At 40.3% G+C, this 16,055-nt stretch overlaps 1 protein-coding gene across 1 annotated transcript in view; it reads right to left on the reverse strand.

The window, feature by feature from the left end:
- syngap1a (synaptic Ras GTPase activating protein 1a) overlaps positions 1–15,612 on the reverse strand; it is a 110,930-nt gene extending 95,318 nt beyond the window's left edge. The window contains exons 1-2 of the mRNA XM_067412305.1: positions 15,321–15,612; positions 8,013–8,143 (exon numbers count right to left, since the gene is read on the reverse strand). Of these exons, the coding sequence (XP_067268406.1) occupies positions 8,013–8,143; positions 15,321–15,342 (153 nt within the window). The 5' untranslated portion in view covers positions 15,343–15,612. The remainder of the gene's footprint in view (positions 1–8,012; positions 8,144–15,320) is intronic.
- Between the last annotated feature and the right edge of the window lie 443 nt (positions 15,613–16,055).

The following is a 16,055-nucleotide window of genomic DNA, read 5'->3' on the forward strand; positions in this document are numbered from 1 at the left end:
GTAACACGAGAATGAACCTCATTGGTTCTCGGGGAAGCACAACAGGCTGCGTAACACAAGAATGAACCTCATTGGTTCTGGCTGAAGCTCAAACGTGCTGCGTAACACGAGAATGAACCTCATTGGTTCTTGGGGAAGCACAACAGGCTGCGTAACACGAGAATGAACCTCATTGGTTCTTGGGGAAGCACAACAGGCTGCGTAACACGAGAATGAACCTCATTGGTTCTTGCTGAAGCTCAAACGTGCTGCGTAACACAAGAATGAACCTCATTGGTTCTTGGGGAAGCACAACAGGCTGCGTAACACGAGAATGAACCTCAGTGGTTCTTGGGGAAGCACAACAGGCTGCGTAACACGAGAATGAACCTCATTGGTTCTCGGGGAAGCACAACAGGCTGCGTAACACAAGAATGAACCTCATTGGTTCTCGGGGAAGCACAACAGGCTGCGTAACACAAGAATGAACCTCATTGGTTCTTGGGGAAGCACAACAGGCTGCGTAACACGAGAATGAACCTCATTGGTTCTCGGGGAAGCATAACAGGCTGCGTAACACAAGAATGAACCTCATTGGTTCTTGGGGAAGTACAACAGGCTGCGTAACACAAGAATGAACCTCATTGGTTCTTGCTGAAGCTCAAACGTGCTACGTAACACGAGAATGAACCTCATTGGTTCTGGCTGAAGCACAAACGTGCTGCGTAACACAAGAATGAACCTCATTGGATCTTGCTGAAGCTCAAACGTGCTACGTAACACGAGAATGAACCTCATTGGTTCTGGCTGAAGCTCAAATGTGCTGCGTAACACGAGAATGAACCTCATTGGTTCTTGCTGAAGCTCAAACGTGCTGCGTAACACGAGAATGAACCTCATTGGTTCTTGGGGAAGCACAAACGTGATGTGTAACACCAGAATGAACCTCATTGGTTCTTGGGGAAGCACAAACGTGCTGCGTAACATAAGAATGAACCTCATTGGTTCTTGCTGAAGCTCAAACGTGCTGCGTAACACGAGAATGAACCTCATTGGTTCTTGGGGAAGCACAAACGTGCTGCGTAACACAAGAATGAACCTCATTGGTTCTGGCTGAAGCTCAAACGTGCTGCGTAACACGAGAATGAACCTCATTGGTTCTTGCTGAAGCTCAAACGTGCTGCGTAACACGAGAATGAACCTCATTGGTTCTTGTTGAAGCTCAAACGTGCTGCGTAACACAAGAATGAACCTCATTGGTTCTGGCTGAAGCTCAAACGTGCTGCGTAACACGAGAATGAACCTCATTGGTTCTTGCTGAAGCTCAAAGGTGCTACGTAACACGAGAATGAACCTCATTGGTTCTTGCTGAAGCTCAAACGTGCTGCGTAACACGAGAATGAACCTCATTGGTTCTTGCTGAAGCTCAAACGTGCTGCGTAACACAAGAATGAACCTCATTGGTTCTGGCTGAAGCTCAAACGTGCTGCGTAACACGAGAATGAACCTCATTGGTTCTTGCTGAAGCTCAAAGGTGCTACGTAACACGAGAATGAACCTCATTGGTTCTTGCTGAAGCTCAAACGTGCTGCGTAACACAAGAATGAACCTCATTGGTTCTGGCTGAAGCTCAAACGTGCTGCGTAACACGAGAATGAACCTCATTGGTTCTTGCTGAAGCTCAAACGTGCTGCGTAACACGAGAATGAACCTCATTGGTTCTGGCTGAAGCTCAAACGTGCTGCATAACACGAGAATGAACCTCAATGGTTCTTACTGAAGCTCAAATACGCTGCGTAACACAAGAATGAACCTCATTGGTTCTGGCTGAAGCTCAAACGTGCTGCGTAACACAAGAATGAACCTCATTGGTTCTTGCTGAAGCTCAAACGTGATGCGTAACACGAGAATGAACCTCACTGGTTCTGGCTGAAGCTCAAACGTGATGCGTAACACGAGAATGAACCTCATTGGTTCTTGCTGAAGCTCAAACGTGCTGCGTAACACAAGAATGAACCTCATTGGATCTTGCTGAAGCTCAAACGTGCTACGTAACACGAGAATGAACCTCATTGGTTCTTGGGAAAGCACAAACGTGCTGCGTAACACCAGAATGAACCTCATTGGTTCTGGCTGAAGCTCAAACGTGCTGCGTAACACGAGAATGAACCTCATTGGTTCTTGCTGAAGCTCAAAGGTGTTACGTAACACGAGAATGAACCTCATTGGTTCTTGCTGAAGCTCAAACGTGCTGCGTAACACGAGAATGAACCTCATTGGTTCTTGGGGAAGCATAACAGGCTGCGTAACACAAGAATGAACCTCATTGGTTCTGGCTGAAGCTCAAACGTGCTGCGTAACACGAGAATGAACCTCATTGGTTCTTGCTGAAGCTCAAACGTGCTGCGTAACACGAGAATGAACCTCATTGGTTCTGGCTGAAGCTCAAACGTGCTGCATAACACGAGAATGAACCTCAATGGTTCTTACTGAAGCTCAAATACGCTGCGTAACACAAGAATGAACCTCATTGGTTCTGGCTGAAGCTCAAACGTGCTGCGTAACACAAGAATGAACCTCATTGGTTCTTGCTGAAGCTCAAACGTGATGCGTAACACGAGAATGAACCTCACTGGTTCTGGCTGAAGCTCAAACGTGATGCGTAACACGAGAATGAACCTCATTGGTTCTTGCTGAAGCTCAAACGTGCTGCGTAACACAAGAATGAACCTCATTGGATCTTGCTGAAGCTCAAACGTGCTGCGTAACACCAGAATGAACCTCATTGGTTCTTGCTGAAGCTCAAACGTGATGCATAACACCAGAATGAACCTCATTGGTTCTTGGGGAAGCACAAACGTGCTGCGTATCACAAGAATGAACCTCACTGGTTCTTGTTGAAGCTCAAACGTCCTGCGTAACACGAGAATTAACCTCATTGGTTCTTGGGGAAGCACAAACGTGCTGCGTATCACGAGAATGAACCTCATTGGTTCTTGCTGAAGCTCAAACGTCCTGCGTAACACGAGAATTAACCTCATTGGTTCTTGGGAAAGCACAAACGTGCTGCGTAACACCAGAATGAACATCATTGGTTCTTGCTGAAGCTCAAACGTGATGCGTAACACCAGAATGAACCTCATTGGTTCTGGCTGAAGCTCAATCGTGCTGCGTAACACAAGAATGAACCTCATTGGTTCTTGCTGAAGCACAAACGTGCTGCGTAACACCAGAATGAACCTCATTGGTTCTGGCTGAAGCACAAACATGCTGCGTAACACCAGAATGAACCTCATTGGTTCTTGCTGAAGCTCAAACGTGCTGCGTAACACCAGAATGAACCTCATTGGTTCTGGCTGAAGCACAAACGTGCTGCGTAACACCAGAATGAACCTCATTGGTTCTGGCTGAAGCACAAACGTGCTGCGTAACACCAGAATGAACCTCATTGGTTCTTGCTGAAGCTCAAACGTGATGCGTAACACCAGAATGAACCTCATTGGTTCTGGCTGAAGCACAAACGTGCTGCGTAACACCAGAATGAACCTCATTGGTTTTGGCTGAAGCTCAAACGTGCTGCGTAACGCGAGAATGAACCTCATTGGTTCTTGCTGAATCTCAAACGTGCTGCGTAACACGAGAATGAACCTCATTGGTTCTTGCTGAAGCTCAAACGTGCTGCGTAACACGAGAATGAACCTCATTGGTTCTTGCTGAATCTCAAACGTGCTGCGTAACACGAGAATGAACCTCATTGGTTCTTGCTGAAGCTCAAACGTGCTGCGTAACACGAGAATGAACCTCATTGGTTCTTGCTGAATCTCAAACGTGCTGCGTAACACGAGAATGAACCTCATTGGTTCTTGGGGAAGCACAACAGGCTGCGTAACACGAGAATGAACCTCGTTGGTTCTTGGGGAAGCACAACAGGCTGCGTAACACGAGAATGAACCTCATTGGTTCTCGGGGAAGCACAACAGGCTGCGTAACACAAGAATGAACCTCATTGGTTCTGGCTGAAGCTCAAACGTGCTGCGTAACACGAGAATGAACCTCATTGGTTCTTGGGGAAGCACAACAGGCTGCGTAACACGAGAATGAACCTCATTGGTTCTTGGGGAAGCACAACAGGCTGCGTAACACGAGAATGAACCTCATTGGTTCTTGCTGAAGCTCAAACGTGCTGCGTAACACGAGAATGAACCTCACTGGTTCTTGCTGAAGCTCAAAGGTGCTGCGTAACACGAGAATGAACCTCATTGGTTCTTGCTGAAGCTCAAACGTGCTGCGTAACACGAGAATGAACCTCATTGGTTCTTGCTGAATCTCAAACGTGCTGCGTAACACGAGAATGAACCTCATTGGTTCTTGCTGAAGCTCAAACGTGCTGCGTAACACGAGAATGTACCCCATTGGTTCTTGGGGAAGCACAACAGGCTGCGTAACACGAGAATGAACCTCATTGGTTCTTGGGGAAGCATAACAGGCTGCGTAACACAAGAATGAACCTCATTGGTTCTTGGGGAAGCACAACAGGCTGCGTAACACGAGAATGAACCTCATTGGTTCTCGGGGAAGCATAACAGGCTGCGTAACACAAGAATGAACCTCATTGGTTCTTGGGGAAGCACAACAGGCTGCGTAACACAAGAATGAACCTCATTGGTTCTGGCTGAAGCTCAAACGTGCTGCGTAACACGAGAATGAACCTCATTGGTTCTTGCTGAATCTCAAACGTGCTGCGTAACACAAGAATGAACCTCATTGGTTCTGGCTGAAGCTCAAACGTGCTGCGTAACACGAGAATGAACCTCATTGGTTCTTGCTGAATCTCAAACGTGCTGCGTAACACGAGAATGAACCTCATTGGTTCTTGCTGAAGCTCAAACGTGCTGCGTAACACGAGAATGAACCTCATTGGTTCTTGCTGAATCTCAAACGTGCCGCGTAACACGAGAATGAACCTCATTGGTTCTTGCTGAAGCTCAAACGTGCTGCGTAACACGAGAATGAACCTCATTGGTTCTTGCTGAATCTCAAACGTGCTGCGTAACACAAGAATGAACCTCATTGGTTCTTGGGGAAGCACAACAGGCTGCGTAACACGAGAATGAACCTCAGTGGTTCTTGGGGAAGCACAACAGGCTGCGTAACACGAGAATGAACCTCATTGGTTCTTGGGGAAGCACAACAGGCTGCGTAACACGAGAATGAACCTCATTGGTTCTTGGGGAAGCACAACAGGCTGCGTAACACGAGAATGAACCTCATTGGTTCTCGGGGAAGCATAACAGGCTGCGTAACACAAGAATGAACCTCATTGGTTCTTGGGGAAGCACAACAGGCTGCGTAACACAAGAATGAACCTCATTGGTTCTTGGGGAAGCACAACAGGCTGCGTAACACAAGAATGAACCTCATTGGTTCTTGGGGAAGCACAACAGGCTGCGTAACACAAGAATGAACCTCATTGGTTCTTGGGGAAGCACAACAGGCTGCGTAACACAAGAATGAACCTCATTGGTTCTTGGGGAAGCACAACAGGCTGCGTAACACGAGAATGAACCTCAGTGGTTCTTGGGGAAGCACAACAGGCTGCGTAACACAAGAATGAACCTCATTGGTTCTTGGGGAAGCATAACAGGCTGCGTAACACAAGAATGAACCTCATTGGTTCTTGGGGAAGCACAACAGGCTGCGTAACACAAGAATGAACCTCATTGGTTCTCGGGGAAGCATAACAGGCTGCGTAACACAAGAATGAACCTCATTGGTTCTTGGGGAAGCACAACAGGCTGCGTAACACAAGAATGAACCTCATTGGTTCTTGCTGAAGCTCAAACGTGCTGCGTAACACGAGAATGAACCTCATTGGTTCTGGCTGAAGTTCAAACGTGCTGCGTAACACGAGAATGAACCTCATTGGTTCTTGCTGAAGCTCAAACGTGCCGCGTAACACGAGAATGAACCTCATTGGTTCTGGCTGAAGCTCAAACGTGCTGCGTAACACAAGAATGAACCTCATTGGTTCTTGCTGAAGCTCAAACGTGCTGCGTAACACGAGAATGAACCTCATTGGTTCTTGCTGAAGCTCAAACGTGCCGCGTAACACGAGAATGAACCTCATTGGTTCTTGCTGAAGCTCAAACCTGCTGCGTAACACGAGAATGAACCTCATTGGTTCTTGCTGAAGCTCAAACGTGCTGCGTAACACGAGAATGAACCTCATTGGTTCTGGCTGAAGCTCAAACCTGCTGCGTAACACGAGAATGAACCTCATTGGTTCTGGCTGAAGCTCAAACCTGCTGCGTAACACGAGAATGAACCTCATTGGTTCTTGCTGAAGCTCAAACGTGCTGCGTAACACGAGAATGAACCTCATTGGTTCTTGCTGAAGCTCAAACCTGCTGCGTAACACGAGAATGAACCTTACTGGTTCTCATGCTTAAGCTTCTGTTTACCACAACTGATGTGATTTGATGAATGTTTATAAAAGCCTGAATTTAATCTGTTCATCATATAAAGTGATTGAGTCTCTTCAGAAACAATTCATATAGATTAGTTTTACAATCTTTTTATGAACTTTTTGAAGCATCAAAGTGGTAGTTGTGTGGACTGTCTACATCTAAATCTCTCGGATTTCATAAAAAATATCTTAATTTGTGTTCTGAAGAAGACTTTTGAACTGGGTAATTATTATAAATGCAGCTCTTATTTTGTCTTGTGGACTTCATAGAAACATCTGTTGTGTGAAATAGTTTATTCAGGACAGTACTAAATAAAAAATAACATGCAATTTTCATGATTTTGTAACTGCAGCCTTTAACGCAATGAGGGTTGATATTCTGTGATAACTGTGGGTGTTAATGGGTATCTGCTACTGTGGATTAAAGACTTTCTGCTGCTGCACACACAGAGGGTGTGGTGTAATGGTCAGATGTCAGATGAATGCATTGTTAATATGGGGCCCCTCAAGGAAGTGTTACATCACCTGTATTATTTCCATTGTATATTAATGATTTTATGATTCATACTTATAATTTTAACCTTTTTAAGTATGCAGACGATATGGCGCTGGTAGGACTTCTTCAAAAAGATAACATAAATGATTTGGTCGAATACAGGAGATATGCTGAGGAACACCTGGGTTGGTGCATTGATATTAAATAGAGAGAAAACTAATGAATTAGTAATCAGTCGCACTAGGCAAGACGTTCCGGTTGTGCACATAATGATAGACAGTCACCCAGTTGAGATTGTTGATCATTTTAAATATCTTGGCACACAGATAGATAGTAAACTGAGTTTTGGAGATAATATCAATGATATTTCTAAAAAAAAATGCATGCCAACGCTTGTTTTTAATATGAAGAATAAGTAGGTTTGGAGTGAGCCAGAATATATTACTTGGTATGGGCACCTGAATTGTAAGCAGAAAAATAATTTGGGAAGGGTCACCAAAATAGCTAGTTAAACTATCAGTAGACCACAGAATAGTCTGGATGAGGTGTACACTTCACGCTGCGTTAGGAAAGCAGAGAGTATTTCATCCTTTGTTTGATCAGTTTGTCTCGTTGCCCTCGGGGAGACGATTTTAAAGACAAATATCTGTAAAAGATCCTTTGTATCTACTGCAATTGGACTCCTTAATCGAAAGACGATGAGATCTAGTATCTAGAATGGTGTTTGTTTCTTTTCTTGTTGATATGTGCGTGACGTGTTTGTGTGCGCTCAAAGACTAATTTCAACCACGGTTGACAATAAAGATGTATTATAAAATGATTAGCATTTTGCATATTCTGCAAGAGGTATGTACACTTTTGAGCTCAACTGTATATGATTAGTATCAGACAATTCATTTTAATGCTTCTATATAAGAATGATATATTTATATGATTAGTTTGTAGGTGCACTAGAGTTTGAAAGCAGCTTCTTCAACGCTGATGATGCAAGAGAGTCAAAGTGTCATGAAAGGCCTGCAGCTCCCTCTAGTGTTCACAGCTGTGAGCGTGTTTGTGGGTGTGTGTGTTCACCTCCTCTTGATCCAGCAGGTAGAACTGGTCTCCATCTCTGACGCGGAGCTGGCGGCTCCAGCCGGGGGAGTCGTGTGCGTGGCCATTCAGAGGGGTGTGAGGCCGAGAACATGGAGACACACACCTTCCATCTGATCACACACATACGCACACAAGCATAACATTAGTGCACATGATACACCTGAGTTAGACCTGAACGTTTATTTTACACAAATAAATAAACATCATAAAATGGCCAATTACTGTCAGATTTATCAGATACAGGCTACGTTTCATGAATACGTCACAAAATAGGACCTAAATTATTTTTTTTTGTCGCAAAGTATCACCATATCAGATATGTGTTGTTTTATTTTACAATATTTTATTAATAATTATTACATTATTTCATTATTTATTACAATTATCTATTAATAATTATTTTAAATTAACACTGTAAGCAAAATTTGTGTCTAAACACAATATAAAATTCTGGTTATAGCAAAAAAAAAATAGATATACACAAACATTTTACAGCAATAATAAATTTTTTTTAAATGTATCAATTAAAAAATAATATTTCTAATGGGTAACATGATCGCAGATTTAGGGAATAACTAGTTTTGGGTTCAAATGTTGGTTAGTTTATAGCTGATTAACAGAACGAATAATGCTGTTTTTATCACATTTCACTAGTTAATCAATACAACGGAAGACGTCAAAATGATGACGCATGAGTTTAAAAGCGGAGAGGTCACGACCTCTAGGCCAACATGGGTCACATGACTCGAACACTTCAAGTGCACTATTTATAGAAAGCACATATCGGACTGAGAGGATAGGATCATAAATGTGCGGCACAGCAGCGCTCGATACGCCATATATGGATATACACACACACACACAGACAAATTTAAAACTCATTTTGACACTTGCTTTTGTGTCCCGATCGCCCCCACAGCGAGAGAGAGAGAGTGAGAGAGAGGGAGGGAGGAAGATGGGTTACAGCCCAAGAGATGTCACTTCCGTGACGCCCACTCTCTCTCTCTCGCTCGTTCGCTCGCACACCCCCAGCCTGTTACCATGACGACCACGGCCGAGCGGGCTAAAAAACGACTTAAAGCGACCGATATAGCGCGAGAGAGAGGGATTATGAAAGAGAGGAAAAGGAAAGGCAGAGAGGTGGGTGTCAGATGGAAGTGTTTGAGTACAGCATGAAAACGGGATGAGAGGAGAGAACTATTCTGGAAGAGGGAGCCAACTCCGCGTCACCATGGCAACCGTGATGGATGTAATCCCTCTCTCTCTCTCTCTGTAGGTGGGAGTCTCTCTCTTCCTCCTCTGGCAGCTGGACACGCAACACATGTGCTGTTAAAACATTCACAGTACACTGAAATCAATCTAAATCACCCTTCCTGAGGGATCCGATCCCATAGATCCATACTGTTTCTTCAGTCATGATCAGTCTCAAGCTCAAGGTCATTCAGGATGAATTCATGATCATCAGAATGACCATTTAATGCTGCTATTTCTATAAACGTGCTTCAAAAATTAGTTGTTTTCTGCACAAAATCATGAGAACATTAGATACAGAATAAAATATCATGTCAACCTAAACTTGACAAAACATATAATAATCAAGTTTTGCGTGCGCAACACATACCCGAAGCGTGCGCGCAGAAAGCCGCCTTTCAGACAGCATGTCTTCTTGCGCTTGATCGGACATATTCGCACAAAACTGTAAGTAATCTCGTAAACATAGTCACTTGTCTTGAGTGAACATGAACAGGAGAGAAATAAAACGCTTGTGTATCAGTATATTGGATCCATGCAGGTCTTAAAGTGACAGCAGCCTAATAAACCAGCTGCTGTGATGATTTCTGTCATTAATGTTCATCTTAGAACAAAGATTTAATAAGGATTAATCTATATTTAATTTGTAATTTATGCAGTGAAGACTGTAAAGTGTATGATAACTTTATTCAATTTATGTATATTTCCTACCTGTTAGACAGGTACATATGACATTTATTATAATAGGTTTATGTCAAGATTGTTTTAAGTTGACTTAAATTAAAAGTTGTTTTTTTTAAACTAGAAAATGTTGAAATTGACAGCTTTCAGTTATACTGTAATGTTGAATGTCTATAATTAAAGTAGACATCAGTACAGTATCAGTGACACTGACCTTCATTCATAAAAAGATGCCATTAAACAAATATTTAAAATATACTGTCTTTAAGTTGTTTCTACATTAATTTGGAGAGTTACTGTGAAATTATTACAATATAAAAATAAAACAATCTTGACATAAACCTATTATAATCACGATTATAAACCTATTATATCACGATTAATTACAGAAAAAATGTGTGATTATTTTTTGTAATCGATTGACGGCACTAAAATTTATGAGTTGGCTAGTAGTTTTTGGTGTCATAACCTTATTTATTAAGATTATGGGTCAAAAATAACAAAAACAACAACTAGGCCTAATTTATTTTATTTATTTATTATGTTTTTTGTGGTGGGGACAGTGAAACCTTTGGCAGAGCAAGTAAAAATTTAAACCACTGGCCCGTTTTAAAATGTTTGTACAAATAAAATTTTAAATGAGTATATAATGTTTTTGTTTAAAAATGATTTATAAATGTGCATATCTCTCCTAAAAATTAATTCTGACAATTTTCAGATTTAATTCAAACTAATACATTAGATACAATGTGAAGAGTTCTATTTTAAAATGTCTTTCTGACAAAAATATTATGCTATAATATTTTATATACTTTTAAATCTTTTAGAAGTATTTACCATTATTTAAGTCTCATAATAAAAATATGTCAGCCTAAATGTATGCAAAACATATCTATATATAATCTGACCAGAAAATCTGGTGCAGAACAGAATAAAAAAATTGATCTTGACCAATCAGATGTGAGCATTCAAATCCTGTTTAACTTCCAGAAGAAATGTTCAGCAGCACAAAAACTTCAATATTTACTGGTCATTTTGTTAAATCAAAGGTCAAAGTTCAGAAAGGCAGAATCAGCATCAGTGCAGCATCTAGAAATCAAGCTGAACATTTGCACAGATCAGAGTGATGGTCATAAACCAGCATTAATACAATAACTCAAAACACTCGTCCTGAATGACCTGAATATGATTCATGAAGAAGAATCAAGAAGTTTGTAACTGTAAGTGTGTTAACTTGATTTGGAAATGATTTTCTGTTCATCTGATGCCCACAGAAGCCTCAATATTATCATAATGTCACAGCTAACCTGCTAAACTTGCAGGAACACGCGCGGCTTCTGCATTAAACAGGTTTATTATGAAAAGCCTTTGCTGCTGATGGAAACGAGAGCGTTTGTGATTGATGCATCGAATGTGTGATTCTTACATAAACGCTCAGAACAGCCGTGATCCGGACCGTCAGAACACACCGAGATAAGAGTGTGTGTGTGTGTGAGGACTAACTGAGAGGAATCTGACTGTATCATCAGCTCTACATTTATCTAAAACTCACCAGTTACTGAAATGTACAACTGTAAAATGAAAAAATATGAGCTTTAAAACACGAGCTCTGTCATATTCTGTGATCGTTAGTGAAGAGCGAGAGCCGTCACGCATCACGCTGTGTGAAATACTGACTGAACGGTCAGATGATATGTGAACTACATTTCTCGGCTGAATAAAACAAACCAGCGTCTCGCTAGTAAAGTTTTGATGGATGAACATTGTAATGAAGGTAAAGACGGTTGTGGTTTAGAGTCTCCAAGTGTCCTTTTTTAGAAAGAATTCTAAATTTACCTTGAATAAAGCTTGCAGAAATGAGTGTTTACTTTTTCAGATATAGCAAATTATGACAAAATAAACAGGTCAATCAAGATAAATGATGTATGCTTAATTTTACGTTAAGTATGAAATTAATCACAGTTAAAATTTTAATCTGTTGGCAGCCCTAATTTATATATATGTGAACAAGATGATTGATCACCTGTATATAAGTATATAAATTTACAACTGTAAAATAATATTTAAATTATATTATACATGTCAAAACGATGTATGTACTGTAAAACTTACAAAGTACATAAATGTACACATGTAAAATTGTTTAAACTATTTCATAGAACATATTTATATTAAATATTATATATAGATATATATATATATATATATATATATATATATATATGAATGAACAACTGTAATACATTTAAATTATATTATATATGACATTTATATTAAATTTTATATATATATATATATATATATATATATATATATATATACATATATATGGGAACACAATGATTAAATAAATAAAAAATACACTAAAATGAACAAATTATATAAATTTAAAACTGTAAAATTATCTTTAAATTATAATATATATTATATTTATATTGTCATATTTATATATTATATGTGAACACGACAATTCATCAACTGTAAATATATGTAAAATTGACAAATTTTATAAATTTATGACTGTAAAAATATATTTAAAGTATATCATAGAATATATTTATATTAAATATTATATATATTTATTATATATGTGACCGAGACGAATGCTCAACTGTAAATTTATGTAAAATTTGATCTCAAACTGAAATTTAAAAACATTTTGCATTTTCATGTCCTAATGCAGCTCAACATCTAAAACGAAGCGTTCCTGAATGATTTTATTGCTGTTATACATCAGTAGATCAACACTGACTGTCGCGGCATCTGATTTACACGGCTGTGCTGTTGATCATTACTGGAGTTTTCTCGTCTGTTGCGCAAACAGAAGTGAAACATAAAACACACAAAAGTGCATCAGACGCTTAAAGTGCATCATCAGCTCTGGCTGACATCAGAGACGGGTCTGTACGTCCACACTCCACCACTGCATTCATGAACTCAACCGCTGCAGAAACTAAAACTGAAACACATCGTCACTAGAGACTGAGCTGTTACTGTAATATCACAATACATCAGGATTATGACCACGTGATTGTGCTCATGATGATATGACCATCAGATTTAGTTATTAAACATTTAGTTTAACAAAACATTTACTCAAAAAAAAGAATTTGGAATCGATCCATTTGTCACTAATTTCAGTCTTTTTTCCAAATGAATGTTATCAGAGAACGTTCTCTCAAGGTTCTCTCAAATTTATGAACAAACGTTCTTCCAGTAGCATAAAAAGAACCTTCGTTTAAAGTTTTCTGGTCTTTAATAATGTTCTCAAAACACAAACATTATTTAACTATCATTATTGGAACATTTTAGTTGGATGTTCGTCTAATGTTACTACTAGTTCAAAAGAAACGTTCCCATAATGTTTGAAGAATGATGAAATGGAATGTTCTCTTAACGTTCAGAAAAAAACTTTTTTAAAGCATTTAAAAAATGAATGTTTTGAGGAAAACATTCCAGGATTTTTCTCCATATAGTGGACTTCACTGGGGTTCAACGGGTTGAAGGTCCAAATGTCAGTTTCAGTGCAGCTTCAAAGAGCTCTACATGATCCCAGACGAGGAATAAGAGTCTTATCTAGAGAAACCATCGGCCATTTTCTAGAAAAAATAAACATTATATACTTTTTAACCACAAATGCTCGTCTTGCACTGCTCTGTGATGCTCCACGCAAGACATAATCATGTTGGAAAGGTCATGCTGGGGGAAGTCACGTAGAGGAAGTACTGCGGTAGGGCGAAAAACTCCATCTCATTTTCTCCTCCAACTTCAAAATCGTCCGACATTGTTGTTTTACCTTTTTTTGACTTAGTCTTTGACGTTCGCTTTGTAAACACTGGATCAGTACTTCTGCCTACGTCACGCGTGACCTTTCCAACATGATTACGTCATGCATGGAGCATCACAGAGCAGTGCAAGACGAGCATTTGTGGTTAAAAAGTATATAATGTTTATTTTTTTTAGAAAATGGCTGATAGTTTCTCTAGATTAGACTCTTATTCCTCGTCTGGGATCATGTAGAGCTCTTTGAAGCTGCACTGAAACTGACATTTGGACCTTCAACCCGTTGAACCCCAGTGAAGTCCACTATATGGAGAAAAATCCTGGAACGTTTTCCTCAGAAACCTTCATTTCTTTTCCACTGAAGAAAGAAAGACATGAACATCTTGGATGACATGGAGGTGAGTAAATTATCAGGAAATCTGAATTCTGAAGTGAACTAATGCTTTAAATCAAAGTTGTAACCAGCAACTAACTCAAATAAGCTGTAAAGTCAGAAGCACAAAACACAACTTACACTCGATCCACTCCAGAACACAATCAACACTGAACTGATCTGAATGATAAGGGTCGCATGTACAGAGTGAACAGAAAAGGTCCTCGTACTGAGCCTTGAGGTACTCCACACTGAACCTGTGATCGATACGACTCTTCATTTACTGATACAAACTGATAACGGTCAGATAAATAAGCCAATGCAATGTAATTTAAGTTTATTCAAAAGAATGTTGTGGTCAACAGTGTCAAACACAGCAGAGAACAAAACTTGAGCTGAATTGATCTCAATAATACTCTCTTGTCTTCTGTAGAGATGCTTCACTCCTGAATCTGAATTTGATGCACTTATTTTCTTGTTTAATACTGTATTGAACAGCTAAAGTGCAATGAAATTAATATATATAACGTTATAACAAACTGAAGGAGTTTGTTCTGCTGCGGCGTCCGTCCGTCCGGCCGGAGAGCACGACATTTAAAAGCTCTCAGTGAAACATCCTCCAGCTCAATGTAAATGACCTCTTGAGATCACAATGACTGCTTCACATCAGCACGACTGACCCTCATCACATCATCACGTGACACATCAGTGATGATATATAAACACAACAACACTAACATTATTCAATAAACATTCATTTAACAGCATAAAACCAACAGATAACAAAACACTGAGAAGAAACACAATTAAAATAAGAAAAACATCACATTATTTATTATTTTTTACTTCTAAAAATGGTATCTTCACCAGCTAGTGATTTACTGTAAAATTACAGTTTTCCCTGTGCTTACTGTAAATCGATTAACATTTTTTTTACAGTTAAAATGACAATAATTTTTGTGTGAGTGTTTGTGCACGCGCATGTGTTCCGGAAGCGCTCTCGCGCGGGCCGCTCCTGACTCGGTTCGGTTCTGGATCTATAAATAACCCGCTCGACGCGCGTCTGCTGTTACTGAGCTCAACTGATTATCGATCGCAGTGATCTGAGCGGAACGCGGAGTCGAGCATCACTGGAGCTCAGTGTGTGAGAGCTGTCAATCATCCGGCCGTATTGATCAGTGATCGATGATGCCTCTTACCTTGTGAAGACACATAGGACATGATCCTCCGGCACTGACCGTGATCAGCTCGCTCTGTGAGGACCCATCATCACTCCTCCAGCGCGACAACATTCAAAAATAAAAGAGCAGAATGACGCAAGGCTCTCAGACGCGAGCCGCGGAGTCGGGGCGGGCGCGCGCACGGCGAGGCGCGCTCACGCAAGGTGCTATTATTGATCTGGATGCTGATCGAAATGATCCGCCGATCACTTTGCGCTTCCCGTCACCGAACGCGAGCGCGCACTCGCACGCATGCGGGGATGCGCAGAGGCGCGCGCACCCGGCCGGCACAGCGCGGTCCAATGAGTGGACTGATCGATACGAGCTCGGAGGAGCAGAAGTTAGTCAGTGAAGGTGGTCTGTGGCTGGAGCTCAGGTGAGATATTATTAGTTTATCCTCTGAGCACCATCACTCCAGTCTTCAGTGTCACGTGATCTAAAGAAGATCACTCTGATATGATGATCTGAACATTTCTTATTTCAGTGAATCTGTTCAATAACAGTCATTTTTATTTAAGGATCAGGACTGATCTGGATATATGACAGAGTTTTAGAAGTCACGGGAATGTATTAAGTCATGGAATTTAAAAAAAAAAAAAAAAATATATATATATATATATATATATATACACTTAATAATGTCAAGTAATTTATTGAACTCTGAAAAATTCTGGAATTTAATTATTTCAATGTATTTATAATTATTATTTTATT

Source organism: Chanodichthys erythropterus, chromosome 15 (assembly GCF_024489055.1).
Source record: "Chanodichthys erythropterus isolate Z2021 chromosome 15, ASM2448905v1, whole genome shotgun sequence".
Taxonomy (NCBI): domain Eukaryota; kingdom Metazoa; phylum Chordata; class Actinopteri; order Cypriniformes; family Xenocyprididae; genus Chanodichthys; species Chanodichthys erythropterus.